The sequence below is a fragment of the Pristiophorus japonicus genome, chromosome 2 (genome assembly GCF_044704955.1).
Source record: "Pristiophorus japonicus isolate sPriJap1 chromosome 2, sPriJap1.hap1, whole genome shotgun sequence".
Lineage (NCBI taxonomy): Eukaryota > Metazoa > Chordata > Chondrichthyes > Pristiophoridae > Pristiophorus > Pristiophorus japonicus.
The window spans coordinates 158624024-158650965 of record NC_091978.1 but is presented as its reverse complement, the minus strand read 5'-3'; the positions used below and the strand labels follow the sequence as shown (position 1 = coordinate 158650965).

Genomic DNA, 26942 nt, shown 5'->3' with positions numbered 1-26942 from the left:
TATATTTTTCAAAGGAATCAGCTGTGGTTTGGGAATTGGATGACTGTTCTAAAAGCTGTGACTTCTGGAGTGTGCACTGTCTTCAGCCAGTGGAAGTGCGAATTGATTAGGTGATGGGAGAGGCAGGCGGGCACCACCATGCTGCGTTGGACGCAGGGCAGAGGGACACGCTGAAATCAGGACACACAGAGGGGCGTGATGACGTCGCGCAGCTGGGGGTGCGCTGACGTCATGAATCGGGACGTGGGTGGAACACGCTGACGTCACGGCCAGGGAAAAGGAGGAACACGCTGACGTCAGGCGGTGGGGCGGGGACAGACAGCAGGAAGATGGCGGCCGAGCTGGAGTTGGGCGTGGGAACCTTGCGGCTGTGATCGCGGGAGTCCGGCCGCGTCCGTCATGTACCGATAAACGAGGAGGAGGAGGAGGAGAAAAAGCAGAAAAACTAAACACCAAGCGAGCAAACATCGAGAAACACGGAAGATGGAAGACGTTAACTCGAACGTCAGCGCCGACCTGGAAGTACGGAAGCTGCAGGAGTTGGTTCGCAAACTCGAGAAACAGAACGAACAGCTGAGGACCCGATCCACCATTCTGAGCCCCAAGCACACGGCCCCTTCCCCCGGCACCGGCCCCGTGAACGCGTGGCAGCCCCTTGTCGCTTGTTGCCCAGGCCCAGCCCCAGCCCCGACACTGCAAGGGGAGGCGCTGTCCCACCTAACGCAGCGGGGTGGAGCCGTGTCTCAGCCGCCGGCCTCTGGCGGTCCCGCCGGCTCGGCCGAAAGTGTGAGCCCTGAGGAGGGAGAGCGGACGCTGCTGGACGAGGTGGCGGCGCTGGATCTGGAGACAATGGTTTTGGAGGAGGAGGCGGAGGAGGAGGAGGAGGAGGACAGCTGGTGAGTGAGTGCGAGGGAAAGAGGGCGGGGACTGTCTGACTCTGGCGGCAGCCTCTGACAATATGTCTGGGCACAAGGATAGGAGTAACTGATTCTCCCGTGCACTCGACTCTCTTCCGCTGTGTAGTGATTTTAAAGTTGTTTTTTTAATAGTTATGTTTGTTATATGCTACCGATACTGGTTCGAGATAGATGACCATAGATCCTAGTTGCTCTCGGGCCAAAGGCAGAATTAACATTTTAATGTTAGTGAAGAACTAATGGTGGAGTTAATTACCGTTACAAATGAAAAAAAACGTTTGTCTTTTAAAACGTTGCAGGTTACTGCAGTTGGTGTGAAGGTGGTTTTACACTGAGTGTAGCTGATGTCTACAACAATCGTAGTGTAAACAAACCTGCTCCCTTGTCCCAGCAACATAGATTCATGAAAATGTGCCTCCAAAAATGTGCTGTAAGAATAATGGAACCAGTTTTAATAATGGAAATGCAGGAAACTGGGCCCAAGCATTTGCTTTTTGTGGGACTAGGTTTAGCAGCATAGATATTACTCTCCTAAAACTGGATGAAGTTATGTGCAAGTATAAAAATGCCGTATCATCTCCCCAGCTTAGATTGGGGGACCAGACCTGCAGCTCACCGTTTCAGCTCACCTGTCATGTTCAAATTATGTCCCTTGGTGTAGAATTTCCCTTTGTCCTGTGTTGCTGAGAATAAGAAAACTTTAGGACAATAGTCAGTGTAACTTGTTTGGGATAAAAATAGGTGTAAATGATACTGATGCCTCACTGCTTACTGCTTTATTTCCTCCAATACATATATAATCCTGTTAATATTTATTTTCATAGGATGGTATCTTCATAAGTCATATTCCCCTATAATTTTAAATCCAAATGTGACTGCTGCTTGTTTCTAGATTCATATCTTATGTGTGTGTGTGGTGGTGGGGAGATCAGGTGAGCAGAAATTTAAAAAGTCAAAGAGAAAGGAGAAGACAATAGTGCAGGGTAGCGATAGGGGTAATGATAACCAGAGTGTATAAACATGAGTGCATCAGGAAGTGGGGTCAGATTAGGGAAAAATGGTAAAAAGACAAAATCAAAAGCTCTTTATCTGAATGCATGCAGCATTTGTAACAAGATAGATGAGTTGACAGCACAAATAGACATAAATGGGTATGATCTGATAGCCATTTCAGAGACGTGGTTGCAAGGTGACCAAGGTTGGGAACTGAATATCCAGGGGTGTTTGCCATTTCGGAAGGATAGGCAGAAAGGAAAAGGAAGTGGGTTAGCTCTGTTAATAAAGGATGAGATCAGTAGTGAGAAATGGTATTGGCTCAGAAGATCAAGATGTAGAATCAGTTTGGGTGGAGATAAGAAATAATAAAGGAAAGAAGTCACTGGTGAGAGTCATCTACAGGCCCCCTAACATTAGCTACACTGTAGGACAGAGTATAAATCAAGAAATAATGGAGGTTTGTAAGAAAGGTACGACAATAATCATGGATGATTTTAATCATCTTAGTGATTGTACAAATCAAATTGGCAAAGGTAGCCTTGAGGATGAGTTCATAAAGTGTATTCGGGATGGTTTCTTAGAACAATACATTGTGGGACCAACCAGCAGCAGACTATTTTAGATCTGGTACTGTGTAATGAGGCTGGATTAATTAATTATCTCAGAGTAAAGGATCTTCTTGGGAAGAGTGATCATAGCATGGTAGAATTTCAAATTCAGTTTGAGGATGAGAAAGCTAGGTCTCAAACTAGTGTCCTGAACTTAAGTAAAGGCAATTACAAAGGTATGAAGAAGGCAGAGTTGGCTAAAGTGGACTGGGAAAATTGACTAAAGGATAGACAGTAGATGAGCAGTGACGAACATTTAAGGAGATATTTCCTAACTCTCAGCAAAGATATATTCCAATGAGAAAGAAAGACTAAGAGAAGGATGAACCATCCGTGGCTAACTAAGGAAGTAAAGTAAATTGAAAACAAAGGCATACAATGTTGCAAAGAATAGTGGCGGGCCAGGGGATTGGGAAATCTTTTAGAAAACTGCTTAAAAAAAATAATAGAGAAGATAGATTGAGAGTAAATTAGCAAGAATTATAAAAACAGATAGTAAGAGCTTCTACAAGTATATAAAAAGGAAGAGAGTAGCTATATTAAATGTTGATCCCTTAGAGGATGAGTCTGGGGAATTAAAAATGGGAAAAGGAAATGGCAGAGACTTTGCACAAATATTTTGTATCGGTCTTCACGGTGGAAGAAACTTAAAGCATCCTAATAATTGATGATCAAGCTATTGGGAGGGCGGAACTTAAAACAATCACTATCACTAGAGGAAAAAGTACTCGCAAATGCTTTCCCTTTGGCCTTCATCCTCAGGTCTTAAAAAAAGTGGCTACATTGGTTGGATAGTGGATGTATTGGTTGTAATCTACCAAAATTCCCTGGATTCTGGCAAGGTCCCAGTGGATTGGAAAACCGCAAATGTTATGCCCCTATTTAAAAAAAAAAGGAGGCAGATAGAAAGAAGGAAACTATGGACCAGTTAGTGTAACATCTGTCATTTGGAAAATGGTGGAATCCATTATTAAGGAAATATTAGCAGAACATTTAGAAAATCATAATACAGTCAAGCAGAATCATCATGGTTTTATGAAAGGGAAATAGTGTTTGACAAATTTGCTGGAGCTCTTTGAAGATGAAATGAGCAGGGTGGATCAAGGGGTACCAATAGATGTCGTGTATTTGGATTTCTAAAAGGCATTCGATAAGGTGTCCTATAAAAGGTTACTGCACAAGATAAGAGCTCACGGGGTTGGGGTAATATATGGATAGAGGATTGGCTAACTAACAGAAAACAGAGAGTCGGGATAAATGGGTAATTTTCCAGTTGGAAAACTGTAACTAGTGGGGTGCCACAAGGATCGGTGCTGGGGCCTCAACTATTTACAATCTATATTAATGACTTGGATGAAGGGATCGAGTGTAATGTAGCCAACTTTGCTGATCATACAAAGATAGGTGGGTAAGCAAGTTGTGTGGAGGATGCAAAGAATCTGTAAAGGGATATAGGTAGGCTAAGTGAGTGGGCAAAACTTTGGCAGATGGAGTATAATGTGGGAAAATGTGAGGTTATCGGGAAAAATAAAAAAGCATATTATTTAAATGGGGAGAGATTACAAAATGCTGCAGTAGAGGGGGATCTGGGGGTGCTTGTACATGAGTTAGCATGCAGGTACAGCAAGTAATTAGGAAGGCAAATGGAATGTTGGCCTTTATTGCAAGGGGGATGGACTATAAAAGTAGGGAAGTCCTGCCACAACTGTATAGGGTGTTGGTGAGACCACCTGGAGTACTGTGTACAGTTTTGGTCTCCTTATTTAAGGAGGGATATACTTGCATTGGAGGCAGTTCAGAGAAGGTTCATGAGGTTGATTCCTGAGATGAAGGGGTTGTCTTATGAAGAAAGGTTGAGCAGGTTGGGCCTATACTCATTGGCGTTTAAAAGAATGAGAAGTGATCTTATTGAAATGTATAAGATTTTGAGGGGGGCTTGACAGGGTAGATGCTGAAAGGCTGTTTCCCCTCGTGGGGGAATCTAGAACTAGGGGGCACAGTTTCAGAATAAGGGGTCGCCCATTTAAAACGGAAATGAGGAGGAATTTCTTCTGAGTGTTGTGAATCTTTGGAATTCTCTACCCCCAGAGAGCTGTGGAGGCTGGGTCATTGAATATATTTAAGGTGGAGAAAGACAGATTTTTGAATCATAAGGGAGTCGAGGATTATCGGGAGCGGGCAGTGAAGTGGAGTTGAGGTCAAGATCAGATCAGCCATGATCTTATTGATTGGCGGAGCAGGCTCGAGGGGCCAAATGGCCTACTCCCGCTCTTATTCCTTATGTTCTCATGAATACTGATGACATAGAAACAAATGTTTATTTATGTATAAATATGCAAGTTCAAAATAGTCAGGAACATGCTAAATACATGGTATATTCTACTGTGTAATGTTTTCATTCAGTTCAATGTATAGGAGTTACAGTTTTCCCACCTCCTGAACAAAATGACTCATGGTGGGCCTATAGTTCCACATACTCCAACACCTTACTTAAGCAACCATTTCTTGATGTGTGAATTTGGTGTCACAGCCAAGGCTGATCCTCCTTATCTGACATTCACATACCCTGTATCTGTGTTCCATTAGGTATTATTAGTAATCAGGAGTGGAAACTTCGGCTGATGTTATTTTATGCCCGAGCTCATAAACGCGGAGGTCAGTTTCGCATCCTAAATGGTGAATTTTGATGACTTGATTCCCCAAAGTGACCGATCTCTTTCATTATTGGAATTTCTTTTGTAACTGCATTTTCATCTTTACATACAGTACAATTTGTACATCAGTTTTGGTGTTTGCCAACAGACCAAATGAAATGACGTGGCCGCAATGACTGTTAGAAAATCATTTGGGAATTAATGGGTTATCCTGTTAGTCCCTGGACAGATTCTTAGACCAGTTCAATTAGTCTTGGGTGAGTTTTAATTGGAAATCCTCACATGGCAGCAAGCTTTATTCAGACATATCTATTCTGAAGTAAAGCCTGTAAGATTTTGAAACGCAATTGTCCCTTGTCTTTCTGAAAATAATAATCTTTCACTATTTTGAATAATGACAGGTTCCTGCATATATCAGATCAGGCATTTAAAAAATAACCTACATTGAAATTTGATCAAATATCTAAGACATTTAATATCTTTTTTTAAGTCACTGTAAAATTTTGCATCGATCTCCTGTTCCTGGAGGAAACTCTGCTTTTACATTTGGGTGATTGAGGCTAATTCAATTATTTGAAGCATGAGACTGCAGGTAGTTGTTTATTTGACTGCTGCTCTGATGTGTTTAATAGATTAATCATACGGTGGACAGAAAGGATAATAAGATCTTCTGTCTTTATTTTTCTCATCTACAACTGCCTCCTTTGATACAGCATGATGTGTGCAGTTGGGATTGATTTGAGCCATCAGGAACTAACCCAGAGTAAATCAAAATTTTGAAAATGATGAGCAGCAACATTCAATTAAACATTTTACAATGTTGAGGTCAAGGGTTACCTTATTTCAGTGTAAGTGTAATGTAATTACACAAAAAGAACCTTCACTGGAATATAACACTTGGCTTTATGTATTTTCAAATAATCTAATTATTCCCTGTACTTCAGGACATCCTTGGGCCATGAACATCCTTACTTATCTATCTAAAGTATTCTGTCTGAAAATATGTTTTCTAACTCCCATATAATCATTTGTTTGCTCAATTAATGTTTTCAACTTGATGTTGTAGTTCATTTGTCCAATATTTCAATGCCTATCAGAACATGGCCTGTCCTGAACGGTGCTTTGAGTTAACTGCAGAAATATTGGAATTGGCAGATTTTTATTTTCAACAACACACGCATAAGTGGACCTATAATCCTTCTCCAAAATATGATAAACCTGGAATATTTTTGGGTACCTGGTTATTTTTATGAAATGGTGGTAAAATTTTAAACATCAAGCTAATTACGTAGCTTGCTCTGGTTTCATGTAATTGCTCTATTGAGAAATAATTTTTTTTATAGTAGCTGTCTTGTGCAGTTTGATATTTTTATGAAAACAATATTTTAAATTCTACTGTTTAAGGCAGATGACCTCTAACCTATAATATTCAGCAATAGAAAGTCACTTAAAGTTTGTAATAGTGAGGATTTTTTTGTATCTAAAATATTTAATTGCATTTTGACTTCCTGTTATCTAATCCTCCTTTTGACGTTCTTTAAAATCTACCATTTGAGACAAAATTTTAGAAAACTGGAGCAATTTCTTTGAATGCACAATTTAAAACCCCAACTGAAATATTAGTGGGTGGCTAAAAGTTATGGGTATTTAAGTAAATGTGCATTTATCACCACTTGCCATATAAATTTCCAGTGCTGTGAGTACATTTTTACTAATGTACATGTGTGCTGTCTGTAGCCAGACTTCCATCAACATAGATGGAAGCCCATAGTTTGCCAAAACATTTTTGAAATATATTAATGTTTTATCCTTTTGACCTTCCTAGAAATTGCTTTGCTTCTGCCAAACTCCGAAGTAATTTATAAAAGCATTTGTGTCTGATTAATCATCACTCTCCAGATTGGAAGAATAAATACTTTAATTTTACTGTTACTTTACTTTATTTCTTAATGTATACCTCTTCTCATCCAGTGTGTAGTTAATTTGCATAGTGTTCACTGCAGTAATAACTGATGGGCTGAGGTTGGTATTTCCATCCAAGGCCAGTAGGGAAATAATACCACCCACCCAGTTTGCAGATTTATGTCATTTGTGATTAGTGGTTTTCTTGCGACCTAGGGGAAAATGAATCATTACTCACAAATTACAAGATTTCATTGTGTTTATTATATCCTTAGGACTCCGTTACTTATTTGTACACGAAGGAGGGAAATTCCACCATAAGTCGTGCTTATATTTTCTATCTACCTTGTTAAAAATTTCCCTGGAACTCGTGCTACTCTTATTATGTATATTCTTTTTTGATCTAAATTTAGGATTTTTATAATTTAAAAAGTGCTGTTTTATACTATCTAAATCAATAACAGTAACAATATGGAATTCTATTAATCTTATTTTTCTCATAAGTTAATTTGGTTTGTCTGGCTAAAAAAGCATTACACAACTCTCGATCACTTTTTGTTCTTTTTTTCTCCACAATTACTGAAATTATTTTTTCTGTGCCATGATCAAGAATAACAATTATTCCCTCTTTCTGTTAATATACTTAAATTTTATGTACAAATTTTCACATTACGATAGGCTGTTGCACAGTGGATTATTTTAAGCAAGAGATGTAGTGACGAAAGTTATACAAACAGCATTAAATCGTGTACACGTAGCCATGGTGAACTAAGCAAAGAATCTTATAAATCGGCATTGCCTGCCAGTTAGTGTGATTTGGGATTGAAATTCTAACGTGTTTACCTAACGGTTGCATGAAACCCTCTTCTTAGGCAGAACCTTCTTCTTTGCTTCATTCTGTAGTAATGATTTTATGCTTCAAAACTGCAACAGATACTTGCTAGTGAATGACTCCTGTGTTACATACTGCTACACAAAATATGGGCCGTGGTTGGATGTGTTTAAATTTTTACTGATTTATGATGAATACTTTGTATAGTGTACCCTCGCATCACCCTTAGTTAATTATTCTTTGGTGTGCAATAACTATTGTTAAGTAGGCAAATGTGGCAGCAATACTCGACCAACAGCAGTGAGATGATTGACCAGTTGACTTGTGAGGTGATGGAGGGTGGGGGGAGAGGACACTGCGAAAACTCATCGCTGCCCTTTGTAAAGTCGCATGTGAAGGATGCACCTGCAACAAGGCAACACTCCTTCGGTACGAGATTGTCAACCCAGAATGTGCTTAAACTCACAATTTTCTGACCTAGAGGCGAAAGTACCACCAATTGAGACAAGCTGATTTTATGCTGTATTCTAAAATACTTTTCTTGAAACATTTTACTCTTCAAAAAAAAAATTGTAAAAAAATAATGAATGACAACCTACCATAAATGGCTGTCAAAACTTCTGCTGAGTTACACTTTTTTTGAAAATGTTAAATTGAGTGTTGAGAACACACTGTCATCCTCCAAGGATATTTTGTATTCTAAGTGTTTTTTGAGAGTATTGTTTATAGGCTTGACCCATACAACATTTAGACTATTGTCAATCCTGTAACCCCAATATTTTTAGCAGGTGCCATCTTGGGTGGAAGGCGAGGAACAGTATTTGTACTGAAGGGTACAGCTTTGAATGAGTAGCATGCTAGAGGAGTTTTTGTGAAGAGGACCTTTTTAGACCGAATCCATCCTGTAGCAGGATGTCCTTTATCTTCTCAAACTTCTAGTGGACATTTGAGTATAATGTTTTCCCTTCCTTTATACTAGTCCAGTGTTACTGAGAATGTAGTTAATGTATATAAAATTATATTGCCACTTAGGTTGTCAGTATGGAAATTGCATGTTCAATGTTGCCATCCCTTTTCCTTTACGTGCGTGTGCGCACACAAACACATTAGTAAAACTGCTCTTACAGGGTGCTAACCAGATATACAAGTTTTGCTTATTTTGTCCTGAAAACTATCTTCGACATCCTGATTTTGTGGTTTTAATTCAATGTTACCCAAAATGTTTTCTTTTTCAAGACAATTAAATGTCACTATCTTTCAGCTTAAGAAGTTGCCTGAGAGAAAGGATAGGAATTACAATTCTGTCAATAAAATATGTACGTGAATCAGAACTTTTTTTCTTTGCCTTGTCCTGAGGGGTATGTCTTCAAATTGATCTTTTTGTTAACTTACAAGTCCCTGTTCCTCTTCTCACCTCCAATTCATAGACTGAGAAATCCTTATTTTTCTCTGAGAAGAATTCAGTTTATTTTTGGTCTGAAAAAGGGCTCTGAAACATGTATATTATCATAACTTAATGTATTTGAATTTAAATTGTGCCAGAATTGAAGTCTCTGGTTTATAAATCTCTGCTTTACATAGGTTGGTTACAAATTCTAAATTGCTGTAAAGAGCCAATGTGTTTGTTACTTTGGAGCAAGAAAAGGCAGAAGAGTGGAGCATCATTTTCATTGCAATTATACCATTTTCAAACAATGCATGATAAAAGATAGAACTTGCATTTTTATAGTGCTCTTCAAGAAGTCAGGTCTCCCCCCTCTGTCCCCCCCAAAGCGGTTTACAGCCAATTAAGTACTTTTCAAATACAGTCACTGTTGTAATGTAGGGAAACACAGTAGCCCATTTGTGCATTGAAGATAAGAGAAATCCTGTGAAGACATTGGATAAGTCCAGTGGCTAAAAATAATGAACAGACAAGGTTTTCTGTTTCACAATCATGGGCACATTACTTAAAAACTTACCTAGATTCTCACGGCTAAGAGACATACTTTCAAAGCTATGGGGAGTTGATACTTGCCCATTAGAGTGCACTAAGATATGAAAGTCGGAATAATCTAGAGCAAGAAAGATAGAAAAGACTGCTCAACATAATTAGCGATGGTGTTGTGACTTGTAAATTGTAAAACAAGCCTGTACAGCTGTTATGATTTTGTTTCAGTGGTATGTCCATTAAGGTTGTTTTACATTTTATTTGATGGAAAGGAATAGGAAAGATAATAAAATCATCTTGGAGTTGGAAAGCAATAGGACTGATAATTCTAATGAATTACGAAAAAGAATTCACACCCATATAATTAATTTGGATAAATTTCTGTTTGTTTTTAATTTTAGGTTGTACACATCACCAAAGAGGTTGCCAACCCCAGTTCAAAAAGCTTTTAGTCCATTACGATGGTGCAGACAGGTGCTGGATCATCCAAGCTCAGATATAGAAACAGCAAAAAGGTCATTGATGCACAGACTTGATCAAACAATAGCAGGTAACTATTCATTTTTTTTCTTTACTGCTTTAGTGTGAATTTACATTTTGTTGTCAGAAATAACTACTGTATAACTATCAAAAAATATATTTATTCAAATAGTGGCACATTGTATTTCACCTATTAAAGTGCCTGATTTTTTTTTTCACATTCTAGGTATGTATGGGTATAAATGGATGTTGTCATTATCAAATTTGGAAATTTTTTATGAGAAAACTAGTCCACATGCAATAATTATCCTGTATCACAGATAGCACTAAGTACTAAACCTATATATAACCTTAATGCTGGGTCTAAGGAGATGGTAATGCCTTGCTGCAACAATCTTCAGGCTTCATATTGTCCTTGATTTGCCCTGGTTACAGCATTTCACTTTCATTCACTCTTGCCAATAATTAAAAACCTAATTGTAGCTAAGAGTTCAAGGGTACAGTATAATATTGCAAGCATTACTTAATGATATGCCTTATTAAGATCATTACATTATCATGCTTGTTATGTCTTGGATAAAGAGTCAGACCAGATACTGTAAGCTCAAAGTAAGTGTGACCGTAGTCCTTTATTACAGATCTCAGAGTGCCTCTCCAGCCTGTGAGGCCTCTTTATATACAGATGCTCCCAAGGGATTGTGGGATCCCTTGGGACTCCAGGGGATAAGCCCTCCAGTGGTTAGACATGGTAATTACAGGTTTACATACATAACATCACTCTTTCCCCCCACCCCCGCCTACCAAAGTCAGTAGTGTAACTATTTACAATGTGAGTCGATCTCGGGTCTTCCTTTCCCTGGTTGATCGTCTCGGACAAATGCTGGTGTTGGTGAGTCATTCGTTGGGCCTTCGCTGGGCTGCTGCGCAGCTCGCCTTGCTGGACTGTTGGGGTGGTGGGTTCTGCTTCATGGTCAACTGCTGGGTCGGTTGCCACGTGTGTGTGTGTGTGTGTGTGTGTGTTGGAGGGTCGAAAAAGGTAGAGTCTATTGTAGGTTGTTCTGGATAGTCTGTAAATCTGAGTTTGGTTTGGTCCAAGTGTTTTCTGCAGGTGAGTTCATTTGCGAGTTTGACCACAAACACCCTACTCCCCTCTTTGGCCAAAACAGTGCCAGCAATCCGCTTGGGACCTTGTCCATAGTTCAACACAAATACAGGATCATTTATTTCAATTTCGCGTGACACATTTGCGCAATCATGATATGTATTCTGTTGAAGCCGCCTGCTCTCTACCTGTTCGTGTAGATCAGGGTGGACTAACGAGAGCCTTGTCTTAAGTGCCCTTTTCATGAGCAGTTCAGCGGGAGGGACTCTGGTGAGCGAGTGGGGTCTTGTGCGGTAACTAAGCAGGATTCGGGATAAGCGAGTCTGCAGTGAGCCTTCAGTTACCCTTTTCAAGCTCTGCTTGATTGTTTGAACTGCTCGTTCTGCCTGACCGTTGGACGCTGGCTTCAACGGGGCAGATGTGACATGTTTGACTCCATTGCGGGTCATGAATTCCTTGAATTCGGCACTGGTAAAGCACGGCCCCTTGTCACTTACAAGGACATCAGGCAAGCCGTGTGTGGCAAACATGGCCCATAGGCTTTCAATGGTGGCAGCAGACATGCTTGCTGACATTATCACACATTCAATCCACTTGGAGTACGCATCTACAACCACTAAAAACATTTTTCCCAAGAATGGGCCTGCGTAGTCGACATAAACCCTAGACCACGGTTTGGAAGGTCAAGACCATAAACTTAGTGCCGTCTCCCTGGGTGCATTGCTTAACTGGAACATGTATTACATTTGTGCACATAGGACTCTAAGTCTGCATCGATACCGGGCCATCACACGTGGGATCTGGCTGTCGCTTTCATCATTACAATGCCTGGGTGGGTACTGTGGAGATCACTGATGAAAGTGTCCCTGCCCTTTTTTGACACACCTACCTGATTACCCCATAGGAGGCAGTCTGCCTGTATAGACATTTCATCTTTGCACTGCTGGTACGGCTTTATTTCTTCCTGCATCTCTAACAGGACACTAGACCAACTCCCGTGGAGCACACAGTTTTTTTTACTAAGGACAGTAAGAGGTCCTGGCTCGTCCAGGTTCTAATCTGTCGGGCGGTAACAGGTGATTGCTCACTCTCGAATGCTTCCATTACCATAACTAAATCTGCAGGCTGTGCCATCTCCACCCCGGTGATGGGCAATGGCAGCCTGCTGAGAGCATCGGCACAGTTTTTTGTGCCTGGCCTGTTTTTTGATCATACTGTCGGCCCTCTCGGCCTTAGACAGACTTCTGGATGCATAAGCAACCGGTTGCAATTTCCCAAATTCATTAGCTTGTTGCAATATGCACCCGACCCCGTACCACGACGCATCATATGCTGTACCAAACGTTTACATGGATCGTATAACACAAGCAATTTGTTTGAACACAACAGCATCCTAGCTTTCTCAAAAGCATTTTCTTGGCTTTTGCCCCATACCCATTCATCTCCTTTACACAGTAAAGAGTGCAGGGGTTCTAACAATATGCTAAGACCCAGGAAGAACTTACCAAAATAGTTTAGGAGTCCTAGAAACAACCGCAGCTCCATCAGGTTCTGTGGTCTTGGAGCGTTTTTGATTGCCTCCGTCTTCGAATCGGTGGGCCTGATGCCGTCCGCCGCGATTCTTCTCCCCAGGAACTTCACTTCGGCGCCAGGAAAACGCACTTCGAGCGTTTTAGCCTGAGCCCCACACGATTAAGCCGACTAAGAACCTCCTCCAGGTTCTGCAGGTGCTCGATGGTGTCCCGACCTGTAACCAAGATGTCGTCCTGGAAGACCACGGCGCATGAGACCGACTTCAGCAAGCTTTCCATGTTCTTCTGGAATATCGCCGCGGCTGATCGAATCCCTGCGGGCATCTGTTGTAAACGAAAAGACCTTTGTGCGTGTTGATGCAGGTGAGGCCTTTTGAAGATTCCTCCAGCTCCTGCGTGATGTAGGCCGAGGTCAAGTCCAGATTCGTGAACGTTTCCCTCCCGCCACCGTCGCAAATAGGTCGTCTGCCTTTAGTAGCGGGTATTGATCCTGCAGTGAGAAACGATTTATAGTTACTTTGTAATCATCACAGAATCTGATGGTGCCGTTTCCCTTGAGGACTAGAACAATCGGACTGGCCCACTCATTGAATTTGATCGTCAAAATGATGCCCTCTCGTTGCAGCCTGTCCAGCTCGATCCCCACCCTCTCTCTCATCATGTAAAGTTCCGCTCTCGCCTTGTGATGGATGGGTCATGCCCCCGGAATCAAATGGATCTGCACTTTTGCTCCTCGGAACTTCCCGATGCTTGATTCGAACAGCGAGGGGAACTTGCTTAGGACCTGGGCACATGAGGTGTCGTCGACGGACAAAAGTGCTCGGATGTCATCCCAGTTCCAGCGTATCTTTCCCAGCCAGCTCCTGCTGAACAGCGTGGGGCCATCGCCCGTTACCATGCAGAGTGGTAAACCGTGCACCGCTCCATCGTAGGAGACCTTTATGGGAATCAGTTCCTTTGTGTACGTTCTAAGTTTGGTACGAATGTGAGTCAGGATTGGCCTTGAAGCCTTGTTGCACCACAATTTATCAAAAGTCTTTTTGCTCATTATGGACTGGCTTGCGCCCGTGTCCAGCCCCATTGACACCGGGAGTCCATTTAGTTCAACCTTCAGCATTATCGAGGGACACTTTGTGGTAAATGTATGCACCCCATATACCTCTGCCTCCTCGGTCTGAGGCTCTGGTTCGTCATGATCCACTGTGGATCTGTCCTTCTCTGCAACATGATGGTTTGCAGCTCGTCTGCACATACGTTGGAGGTGTCCCATTGTTCCACAGCCCTTGCAAACGTATCCTTTGAAGCGGCATGAATGGAATCATCCCCGCAGCGCCAACAAGGTGTTAATTGCCTTGTATTCACCACCCTTGATGGCGGACTCTGAGTCATCTGCGGACGTGCGGCTACAGGTGTGTAAGTCCTGCCCTGTACATTTCGATTCGAAAACAACGTTACTTTGTTCACAGTACTTGCAGCAGCACTAGTGTGCTGAGAAATTTGTTTGGTATTGTCACTGGTGGAGATAAACATCTGGTCTATCGCTATAGCTTTACTGAAGGTTGGGGTCTCTACAGTCAAAAGTTTGCCAAGTATTACTTCATGGCCAATGCCAAGTACAAAGAAGTCCCTGAGCATGTGCTCCAAGTGTCCTTCAAATTCGCAATGTCCTGCAAGGCTCCTTAGCTCGGCGACGTAGCTCGCCACTTCCTGGCCTTCAGACCTCTTGTACATGTAGAACCGATACCTCGCCATCAGAACGTTTTCCTTCGGGTTTAGATGCTCCCGGACCAGTGTGCACAACTCATCGTATGACTTGTCTGTGGGTTTTGCTGGAGCAAGCAGATTTTTCATGAGCCCATACGTTGGTGCCCTGCAAACGGTGAGGAGGATCTCCCTTTGTTTGGCAACGTTCCCTTCTCCTTCCAGCTCGTTGGCCACGAAATATTGGTCAAGTTGCCCCACGAAGGTTTCCCAATCATCTCCCTCTGAAAATTTCTCCAGGATGCCCACAGTTCTCTGCATTGTTGCATTGGGATTCGTCATCTGTATCTCGTCGCCAGTCATTATGTCTTGGATAAAGAGTCAGACTAGATACTGCAAGCTCAAAGTAAGTGTGATTGTGGGATCCCTTGGGACTCCAGGGGATAAGGGCTCTGGTGGTTAGACATAGTAGTTACAGGTTTGCATACATCATAATTCCTACTTAACTGTTGAGTGATGGAAATCCAGCTTGTGTGCTAGGACATAGATGTCCAACCTTTTGTAGCTGGGGCCCAGATACACGTGTCAAATCCAGTGATTATGCAGTAATGCAAATCTAATACACAAAAAATTCAAAATTGGTTGTGGGGCTGGAGGAGATTACAGAACTGGGAAGGGTGAGGCCATGGAGGGATTTGAAAACAAATGTTAAAATCAAAACGTTGCTTAACATGGAGCCAATGTAGGTCAGCGAGCACAGGGATGATGGGTGAAAGGGACTTGGTGCGAGTTTGGACATGGGCAGCAGAGTTTTGGAGGACCTCAAATTCTCTTAAGGTAGGACGTTGGAGGCGAGCCTGGAGTGCATTGGAATAGTCAAATCGAGGTAACAAAGGAATGGATGAGGCTTTCAGCAGCAGATGAACTAAGGCAGGGCGGAGTCGGATGATATGGAGTTGGAAACAGGCGGTCTTAGTTATGCCGCAGATATGTGGTCGGAAGCTCATTTCAGGGTCACATATGACACCAAGGTTGCGAACAGTCTGGTTCAGCCTCCAGCAGATGCTAGGGAGAGAGATGGAGTCAGGGGCTCGGGAACGGAGTTTGTGGCGGGGACCAAAGACAATGGCCTTGGTCTTCCCAATATTCAGTTGGAGGAAATTTCTGCTCATCCAGTACTGGATGTTGGACAAAACAGTCTGACAATTTTTGAGAAATGGGTCAAGAGAAGTGGTGGTGCTGTAGAGCTGGATGTCTTCAGCACTCGTGTGGAAATTGATGCTGTACTTTCAGATGATGTCACCGAGGGACAGCATGTAGATGAGAAATAGGGGCCTTGGGGGACAACAGAGGTAACGATGCGGTAGCGGGAAGAGAAGGTATTGCAGGTAATTTTCTGGCTATGATTAGATAGATAGGAATGCAGTCCTATCTAGGACGAGGTGGGATAGCTTACCATTGTCACAGTTACATAGGATGTCATTTCTGACTTTGATAAGAGCCATTTCGACACTGTGGCTGGGGCGGAAACTTACTTGGAGGGATTCAAACATGGCATTCTGGGAAAGATGGGCATGGATTTGGGAGGCGACAACACATTAAAGGATTTTGGAGAGGAAAGGGATGTTGGAGATTGGTTGGTAGTTTGCAAGGACGGAGAGGGTCATCAGTTGTTTTTTTGAGGAGAGTGGTGATGACGGCAGATTTGAAGAAGAGAGGGGACAGTACCTGAGGAGAGAAAACAGTTAACACTATCGGCTCACTTGGGAGTCAGGAAAGGAAGTTGGGTGGTCAACAGTTTAGTGGGAATAGGGTCAAGGGAGCAGGAAGTGGTCTAATGAACAAGATGAGCTCTGAGAGGGCCTGAAGGAAAATCAGAGAAGCTGGAGAAAGATGAGTGTTCGGGCTAGTACAGGGGGGAACCTTAGAGGAAGTTTGGACTAATGGTCTAGGGGAAGGAAGGGAAGTGGCAGATACAGTTGATCGGATGGTTTCAATCTTGGAGATAAAGTCCATGAGCTCCTCGCACTTGTAGGAGCTGAAGGTGGAGGAGATGGGTTGAAGAAGACAGTTTGTAGTAGAGAAAAAAACATAGAAAATAGGTGCAGGAGTAGGCCATCCGGCCCTTCAAGCCTGCACCACTATTCAATAAGATCATGGCTGATCATTCCTTCAGTACCCCTTTCCTGCTTTCTCTCCATACCCCTTGATCCTTTTAGCCGCAAGGGCCATATCTAACTCCCTCTTGAATATATCCAATGAACTGGCATCAACAACTCTGCGGTAGGGAATTCCATAGGTTAACAACTCTCTGAGTGAAGAAGTTCCTCCTCATCTCAGTCCTAAATGGCTTACCCCTTATCCTAAGACTATGTCCCCTGGTTCTGGACTTCCCCAACATCGGGAACATTCTTCCTGCATCTAACCTGTCCAGTCCTGTCAGAATTTTATATGTTTCTATTAGATCCCCTCTCATCCTTCTAAACTCCAATGAATACAGGCCCAGTCGATCCAGTCTCTCCTCGTATGTCAGTCCTGCCATCCCAGGAATCAGTCTGGTGAACCTTTGCTGCACTCCCTCAATAGCAAGAACTTCCTTCCTCAGATTAGGAGACCAAAACTGAACACAAAAGCCGGGGGTCATCTATTCTGGAATAATGAGCATTTTTGGCAGATGAGAGCAGGACCTGATAATGCTTTATGTGGTCCTGCTAGATCTGGTGTTGAATGGCTAAACCAGTTGTCCGTCATCCATTCAAGTCTGTGTCCCTTGGACTTAAGGGAGCAGAGATGAGGGCCGTATCGGGGGAACGGCCAGGGTGAGGGAGAGTAATTATTTTAATCGGGACTAGAGCATCAAATGTGGTGGTTAAGGGTGTGGCTGAGCAGATTGGTAGCTATGCCTTGGTGAATGGAAGGCCAAAGGCTCGACCTCCCAGTCTGTTCCATCTACTTGTAGGTTCTTACAAAAGATCCCAGTAGATGATGGTAAGAATTCAGTTGAAATTCTACCAGCAAGAAACCACATTTTATCTGGGTCACAAACTGCTTTTTCTCTTGTTTTCTTCCAAAAATGGTACACATAGACTGACATTGTATATATCAGATTTTGATAGGAATTCTTTTTACCCCATTTACACTTTCTGCCTGTACATCTATAAGAGCTGGAAGAATTGCTGTATTTTGCACCATGGCAGATCTTGGATCTGAGAATCTAGTTACACAAGTATCCTGTCACAAAATCATACAGGTTAATGATAAACTCTGAAGGCACACCAGCATCGTATTTATATTGTACCAAAACATGTCACAGTTATGTGAAACTTGTAACTGATGGAAGTGAATTTCTGTACCAGTATGAGATCTTCATGCAACGGTTACATTGCAAGTTTGAGTTGTCAGTAGTTATATCACTGGAATAAGAGTTGTGGTGTAAATCAAGGCTTTGAATGACTTTGGATGTAAGATTAAATTCAGAAACAGATTTTTAAGTCAATAATACAAAATCATTTTTAATCATAAGGTTAAAACAGGGTTAAACAGCTCTTCGAGTCTCAACGCAAAGAGCGTGAAGAGGTCAGGAGCAGGCAGTGAAAGGAATGCGTGGCAAACCAGCCCCACCCACCCCTTCCCTCGATGAATGTCTGTCCCACCTGTAGCAGGGTCTGTGGCTCTCGTATTGGACTGTTCAGCCATCAAATAACTCACTTTGGGAGTGGAGGCAAGTCTTCCTCGATTCCAAGGGATTGCCTATGATGATGATGACAATGTAGTAGAACTGGACTTGCAATAATCTCTGTATACTGACTGAACAAATTATTTTCTAATAATCAATATTATTTCATGTGTAATCTCCCTGATAGTGGCATTTTGTGTACCTGGTTGAACTGGCTTCACAAAAATCCAAATATTTAGGATATTGTCATTTTAAAGTTGGTGGTTTTTGCTGCTGCCCCCTGCAGTCACTGGATTATAGCTCTGACACAGAGCATTGTATAGCTGGGTGAGAAGAGGCCATTAAGGAGCCAAACTCTTAAATGGATAGTGTTGTAAATAAGGTGATTCCCCTGTTTTGGATGTAGATATTGAACTGTATCCAAAAAAAATCAGACACCCATACCAAAGCTCAAAATATGTCTTCTGTCCAAGCCACTGCATTATTATTGCTTTGTTATCCAATGGAGCTGAATGTTATTAGAATATAAATGGAGAGAATGTGGCCATGGTGCAGTATTTTTGGAGAATTAACGGATTAGGTTGTTTGTAGCTGAGACACCTGGGAAAGCAGTTAAAAATAACATTAACACACTGGTCTAATTTTATGCTTTTAGGTTTTGTGGATTTGGCACATAATACACAATATAATTTTCAGCAATATCTACTGTAACATAGTTTTCTCTCAAATTTGTCCTATATGTGGAATATCTAATAAAAATAAGAACTTTTAAACTTATTGGCACAGTATTATTTTTGAGATAATATTGTTTACTATATCTAGTACCAAACAACTTTGAGTGAATTGCTGAACTAGGAGTAACACACATATATGACATACTTTGGGATATGTGCCAGATATGTTGCAAGATTACTACCCTGATATCTATTTCTGATGGTCAGCCTGTTTTAGTTATGGCACTGTAACTTTATTAAGCCGTGTTCCAATATAAGTTCATATGAATAAACATTTATTATTTTATTCCAAGATCATAAGACCTCTTTGGAAAATAAATTGCAGCTAATGAGTAGCACAGTGGTTCCTGAAGTAGATACTCCATCTTAAAAACTAATGTATTTCTGTTTCTAAAATTAACATCAAGATGCATACAGATTTTGATAAGTTGCATCATCCTTATTCCATATTTTAGTCAGTATCATAAAACCTTAATGAAGTAGATTAATGGGAGGAAGTGGATTCCACACTGCTTTTGGTAAGGTTGCAGACGTGGATTGTATTCGTGCCCAACTCATAAAAGCTGTTCTCTGTTTTGGGTGGTGGCAATGTCTTAACAATCTACACCAAGACATTGGGCCCAAGTTTCCCCTATTTTTTTTTTGGAGCAATTTGATTTTTCTGGACTATCGTTTTAGTTGCAATTCTGACCATTTAATTTGCGCCAGTGTAAGTGAGTTAGTTTGTTTTTAAGTTAAGTTTTTTTTTCAAAAGGGGACATTCCCAGCCACTTACCCCTGTTTTAGGCGTTTGGCCAGCAAATAGTTGCACCAAGCTAACTTAGGCCAGCGTATATTGCCACTTCTGTCCGCACAAAAAGACCTGTCCGCACAAAAAGACCTTGCTTACAGTTAAGAAATTGGCATAAGGAACTACATTTAAAGCATCACCAAGCACCAATAAAGCACAAAACGTAATAAGCAATTAATTAACAAATAAAATAGAAGGAACCCTGCACCTAAAGCACCAAGACCAAAGTAATAAGCAATCAATAAATAACAAATAAAAAAATAGAAGGAACCCTGCACCTAAAGCACCAAGACCAAAGTAATAAGCAATCAATAAATAACAAATAAAAAAAATAGAAGGAACCCTGCACCTAAAGCACCAAAATCAATCAGTAAATAACAAATAGAAGTCCTACTTAGGAAAGGCCGTCGATGAGGGAGCTCATTCGGCCAGGGCCAGGGATGGCGTGCTTCAGGCCCCTCCCAAACAGCCTGCAGTGCACGTTTGCAGAAACTGCCTGCCAGGAGCTACTGCACATGCGCGCAGACTCTAGCGCGCATGTGCAGCGCCGGGATTTGGCTCGGCCTCCAATCCATTGGACCACGCTGCGCCACCACCGAGGAGAGGCTGGGGAGCGGCCAGAATACGGACGTCTTTTTTCGGCGCGCTTGGAGGTGGACAAAAGCAGCGCCAGATAAACAGGTTAGGGAAACTCTAGCCCATAGTGACTAACTAGCCTTGAAATTGCCCTTCTGATAAATAGGATCATCGGTGTTTCAAAGTGCAGTCGTGGCTCCTGTCCACAAGAAGGAGGGTCCTAATTAAACTGAAAACTATTGAGACTTCATGCTGATGTCAGTGGCTGTTAGGGTGGTCTTTCAGCTTGTTGTGACTTGCATGTCGGGTGCTTTGGAGGTCTTCAGAATAATCTGAAACATATTGCTTGAATTTTGGTCAGTCGGAATATGTAGCACAGATTGTGCTTTATGCAAGATGATGGGGCATTCTAACTCTCAGTGGAAACTCCGCTTTCTGCAATTTTCATAAAGCATTCAATCCAGTACCATGTACTACCCTTAAAAAGAAGTTTTACTGCAAGGCAGCAAGCAAGTTTTAACTCACAGAATCATATGATATAGCACAGAAGGAAGCCATTCAGCCCATCGTACTGGCTCTTTGAAAGAGCTGTCCATTTAGTTCAACTCCCTTGCTCTTCCCCAGTACATATTTCCTCAAAAGAAAATTTGGTTTGGAGATTTTAAAAAGCACTTAACCAAATACCTGATTAGTCCACAAAAACTTAATCCATTAAGACATTAACTTATTTCAGAAGGTGGATCAATTTCTGCTTCAAAATCTACCATGAAAATCTATCATTTGCCATTATCCTTCAATCTTCCTCACTGGTCCAATATACTTGCAAAAAATATGATACAGAATAGTTGCCTGTCACTCATACTTGCTGTCAAACTGATGGAAATTGCAGCAAGTTCAAAGACCATTCAGGATAGGCACCGACAGATCACATTTTGAGTACTGTGTCCAGTTCTGGTCATGAAGAAACAAGGGTGTCCTTCAAGCACTAGAGGCAGAGTAGAAACCAACCAAAAGGCTGATCCCTAGTGTCAAATATTTGAGCTATGAAGAAAGATTGGAGAAATTTGAATTTTGCAACCTTAAAATGAATCTGAAAAACCTTAGAGGTGTACAAGGTACTTAAGTGAATGGATAAAGTAATTCTAGTACATTATATTGCAAGAGTACGAGAAGGGGACATAAGCACAGACTAGTAGCAGTAAATTTAGGACTGAAATCAGGAAGTTCTTCATACAAAGAGTGCTCAACATGTGAAATGGACTCCCAGATAGAGAAAGAGGCAAACACCTAGAATGTTCAGAAACAATGAGGAGCTGCAATAATGGAACTTTAGGGCTATTCTGGATGGACCAATATGGGCCGAATGGCCTTATTTATCCACAATTGTCTTGTGAACATACATATTTTGTATCATTGATGTGCTACTGATTTCAGCTGTGGAATTATGGGGTGGCACCAAGTAAAAGTTAGCCAACAAAGAGATGGTGTTCTCCTTATAACATGGCCACAAAATGTAATTTTTAAAATGTTATTGCCCATCCTAGTTTTCCTGAAAAGGTGGTGGTCAGCTGTCTTCTTGAACTGCTGCAATCCTTGTAATATTGTTGTTTGGTTTTTAAGGTACTCTCTATCCTTCACCTCAATCCAGATTCAAGTACCAGGAAATATAGAGATGTGTGATGAATAATTTCAATTAGTAAACACGCCAATACAACCAATTATATGCAGTGCCTATAAAATCAATGTCAGTCACTCGCAGGCATTGAACTCATCAAGACTGGTGAGTTGGCTTCTCTCCACCACTCACAGTACACCCGGGTCAGACTATATAGAGTTCCTAAAGGACAACAGTGTAGCCTGTACTTATATGGTTAACTACTGGGCCCAATACGTCATTACCATCCGAGTACATGCTATTGATATATCAGCTTGTTTAGTGGTTAAGTCAGCTGCTATCATTCAGACCACATGCCAATTAATATCTGAGGTTTATTATGCTCTGGATGTTCCACATGCGTGAATGCTCATTACAATAGGCACATTCCCCATCTACACTAGAGTCAATTCACAATTGATTTTCCATTCTCACACTCGCCCTCCCCACCTGGCAGATCTGCCTTAGTGTGTCTGTGTCCAAAGTGTTTTAATCTAACAACCCCTACAGTTATTCTAGCTTAATATATAAATAATTTTATATAATGCCATCTAGTTTATTCTATTTAATAATCTATCCGTGTCGATCCTTACAGTGGTGTTCCTATGTGGAACTCCTACACTGATATCCTGGAGCTTTGTGTAGCTTCTTGTAAAGAAAATGGTCATTCTTGTCATCATCTGTGACTCTAGCAACTGGAGGGTCTTTCTTGTAAGCTGCATTGACCATCCATTTTGGGGGGGCTTCTCGGTGCCATACTTGGTCAAATGCTATCTTGATGTCAAAGTCAACAACAACTTGCATTTATATAAACGCCTTTAATGTAGTAAAACAAGGTGCTTCACAGAAGCGTTCTAACTCAAAATTTTACATCGTGCAAGGCTTAAAGGAAGAGAGAGAAGTAGAGAGGCAGATGAGTTCATGGAGGGTGGAAGTTGGGATGCCGCCCAGGGGAGCATTGGGATAGTCAAATTTAAAGACATGGTTGACGATTTAGCAGTTGATGAGCTGAGGCGGGGCGGAGACAGTCGATGTTACTGGGGTGGAAGTAGGTATGGAGTGGATGTGTCGTCGGGAACTCATCTCTGGGTCAAGCATGGCATTGCGGGAAAGATGGATCCGTATTTTTGAGGCGAGGATTTTGAAGAGGAAAGCAAGGTTGGAGATGGGCGGTAGTTTACAAGGACACGGGTCAAGGTGGGTTTTTTTAAGAATGTGGGTGATGCAGGCAGATTTGAAGAACATAATAAGAACATGAGAAATAGAAGCAGGAGTAGGTCCTTTGGCTCCTCGAGCCTGCTCCGCCATTCAATAAGATCATGGCTGATCTGATCTTGGCCACAACTCTACTTCCCCGCCCACTCCCCATAACCTTTGACTCCCTTATCGTTCAAAATTCTGTCTATCTCCACCTTAAATATATTCATTGACCCAGCCTCCGCAGCTCTCTGGGGTAGAGAATTCCAAAGATTCACAACCCTCTGAAAATAAATTCCTCCTCATCTCCGTTTTAAATGGTCGACCCCTTATTCTGAAACTATGCCCCCTAGTTCTAGGTTCCCCCACGAGGGGAACCATCCTCCCTGCATCTATCCTGTCAAGCCCCCTCAGAATCTTATACGTTTCAATAAGATCACCTCTCATTCTTTTCAACTCCAATGAGTATAGGCCCAACCTGCTCAACCTTTCTTCATAAGACAGTCCCTTCATCTCAGGAATCAACCGAGTGAACTGAACTGCCTCCAACGCAAGTATATTCCTCCTTGAATAAGGAGACTAAAACTGTACGCAGTACTCCAGGTGTGGTCTCACCAACAGTTGGAGCAAGACTTGCTTACTTTTATACTCCATCCCCCTTGCAATAAAGGCCAACATTCCATTTGCCTTCCTAATTACTTGCTGTACTTGCATGCTAACATTTTGTGCATTATGTACAAGGACCCCCAGATCCGTCTACTGCAGCATTTTGTAATCTCTCTCCATTTAAATAATTATTTGCTTTTTTATTTTTCCTATCAAAGTGGATAACCTCACATTTTCCCACATTATACTCCATCTGTCAATTTTTTGCCCACTCACTTAGCCTATCTATATCCTTTTGCAGATTCTTTGCATCCTCCTCAACTTGGTTTCCCACTCTCTTCAGAGGGGGACAGTACTTGAGACGGAACCGTTAGCAATAGCAACTAACATGGGGTCCAGGAAGAGAAGTTTGGGTGGTCAGCAATTTGGTGGGACGAGGTTTGAGGGAGCAGGAGGTGAGTCTCATGGACAAGATGAGCTCTGGGTGATTGAAGAGAAACCAGAGAAAGATGCGAGTTCAGTTCTAGTGTAGGGAGGAACCTTAGAGGAAGTTTGGCTTGATGGGCTAGCGGAAAGGATGGAAGCAGAAGAGGCTGTTGAATGGATGTTCTGAATCTTGGTGACAAAGGTTTCCATAAGCTCCTTGCAATTGTTGGAGGGGAGGATGGAGGAGGCAGGGGAGAGAGGTTTAAGAAGGCCATTTATATTGAGTGGAGAAGAGAAGCTGGGACTTATTTTTGCATTCCAGAATGATCCTGAAATAGTGAGCCGTTTTGGGAGAGGTGAGCAGGACAAGATAGTGCTTTATTTGGTCCACCAGATCTGAATGAATGACTAAACCAGTTGTTCACCTCCTTCAGTGATCATCTATTCTATGATTCTAACCTGATAGACAGAAAGAAAGACTTCCATTTATATAGCACTTTTTACGACCACTGGACGTTTCCAAGTGCTTTACAGCCGATGAAGTACTTTTTGGAGTGCAGTCACTGTTGTAATGTGGGAAGTGCGACAGCCAACTTGTGCACAGCAAACTCCCACAAACAGCAATGTGATAATGACCAGATAATCGTTTTTTGTTATGTTGATTGAGGGATAATTAATGGTGCTGGAGCATACACATGGGTCATCCCATTCGCTGTCATTGAATTACAGAACGCAGACCACTCTTGTGTCTGCGCACACTCTGAGACTGAACTCCAAGCCATTGTCAACACCTTCACCGAAGCATACGAGAACATGGGCCTTACACTAAAGGTCCTCTACCAACCTGCCCCCGCCACACAGCACTGCCCCTTGATTATCAAAATCCACGACAAGGCCTTGGATAATGTAGACCATTTTCCATACCTCGGGAGCCTACTGTGAACAAGGGCAGACATAGACGACGAGGTTCAACACCGTCTTCAGTGTGCTAGTACAGCCTTCGATCGCCTGAGGAAGAGAGTGTTTGAAGACCAGGACCTCAAACCTGGCACCAAGCTCATGGTCTACAGAGCAGTAGTGATACCCGCCCTCCTATATGCTTCAGAGACATGGACTATGTAAAGCAGGCACCTCAAAACACTGGAGAAGTACCACCAGTGCTGCCTCCGCAAGAACCTGCAACTCCATTGGCAGGATAGGTGCACCAATGTCCCGTGTTCTCACTCAGGCCAACATCCCCAGCATCGAAGCATTGACCACGCTCGATCAGCTCCGTTGGATGGGCCACATCGTCCGCATGCCCGATACGAGACTCCCAAAACAAGCGCTCCACTCGGAGCTCCAACACGGCTAGCGAGCCTCAGGTGGGCAGAGTAAACGCTTCAAGGACACCCTCAAACCCTTCTTGAAAAAGTGCAACATCCCCACCGACACCTGGGAATCCCTGGCCCAAGACCGCTCAAAGTGGAGGAAAAGCACCCGGGAAAACACCGAACACCTCGAGTCTCTTCAACGGGAGCAAGCTGAAGCCAATCGTAGACGGTGGAAGGAGCATATGGCAACCCAAGCACCCCATCCACCCGCTCCTTCATCCACTGTTTGCCCCACTTGTGACAGACTGTAGGTCCCGCATTGGATTCAATCAGCCACCTGAGAACTCATTTTTAGTGTGGAAGCAAGTCATCCTCAACTTCGAGGAATTGCCTAAGAAGAATTATTGACCCGAACAGCGGGTGTTAACGCCCCTGCTCTTCTTCAAAATAATGCCATGGGATATTTTACGTCCATCTGAGAAGGCAGACGGGGCCTTGGTTTAACGTCTCATCCAAAAGATGGCATCTCCTACAGTGCAGCACTCCCTCTGCAGTGCAGTGGAGTGGAGTGTCAGCCTAGATTTATGTGCTCAAGTTCCTGTGGTGGGACATGAACCCACAACCTTCTGACTCAGAGGTGAGTGTGCTACCCACTGAGCCACAGCTGACACCAATACTGGGTTGGGCCATTTTTCAGGTACCCCTGGTAGAGCCTGAAACAAGCATTACACTCTTTATATATGTAAATGAGGACCAAGTGTTTGTTTTAGGCTTCCTCTATCAAATTGCATTCTTGCGAGTGGAGACCCAGCTGCTGCCTATGGAGACATGATGGGTGCCAGCAACTTGACAAAATAATGTATATGGGCCTGCCACTCGGTTGGGACGTGTGTGCCTTCATCTGCCGAGGTTCTGCTTTTACCAGGCGTAAGAATTTCACGGGCATTCGCTAGACAGAAGTTGGGCAAATAATCCAACTCTCCGCCCATGGATGCTCTTTTCCCGGAAATGCGTTGGATCTGTCCAGAAAATTCTAGACGGATTGCGAGTTGCTGGTTTTCGCGTGTGTGTACGCACCTCTTATGCGTCCATAAGGACTGCAAATTCCGGCTCAATGTTTCAGGTGTGGTTGTCTTTGCAGTGATCCAACTGTTTGTTTTCAGGGGAAGAATGTTTGTGTTCTGATAATTGGAACTTGATCTTGGCTAGGGATGCTTCGTTGTATTTTATTGGTGTGGTTTGTTTTAATTTATATTTTTGTGTTTTTGCTCCAGAATACAAGAGGGTAGACATGCTTAAAAAGTTGGCAGCCATAT

General features: G+C 42.5%; 1 protein-coding gene across 2 annotated transcripts in view; it reads left to right on the top strand.

Annotated features, from left to right (window-relative positions):
• Nucleotides 1–283: 283 nt before the first annotated feature.
• The window catches only part of slain2 (SLAIN motif family, member 2), a 153409-nt gene continuing 126750 nt past the window's right edge, over nt 284–26942 (top strand). Inside the window, exons 1-2 of one of the 2 annotated variants that reach the window (XM_070870132.1) lie at nt 284–896; nt 10241–10389. In XM_070870132.1, coding sequence (XP_070726233.1) covers nt 484–896; nt 10241–10389 — 562 coding nt within the window. In that variant the 5' untranslated portion in view covers nt 284–483. The remainder of the gene's footprint in view (nt 897–10240; nt 10390–26942) is intronic. The other variant, XM_070870131.1, reaches the window with a different exon arrangement.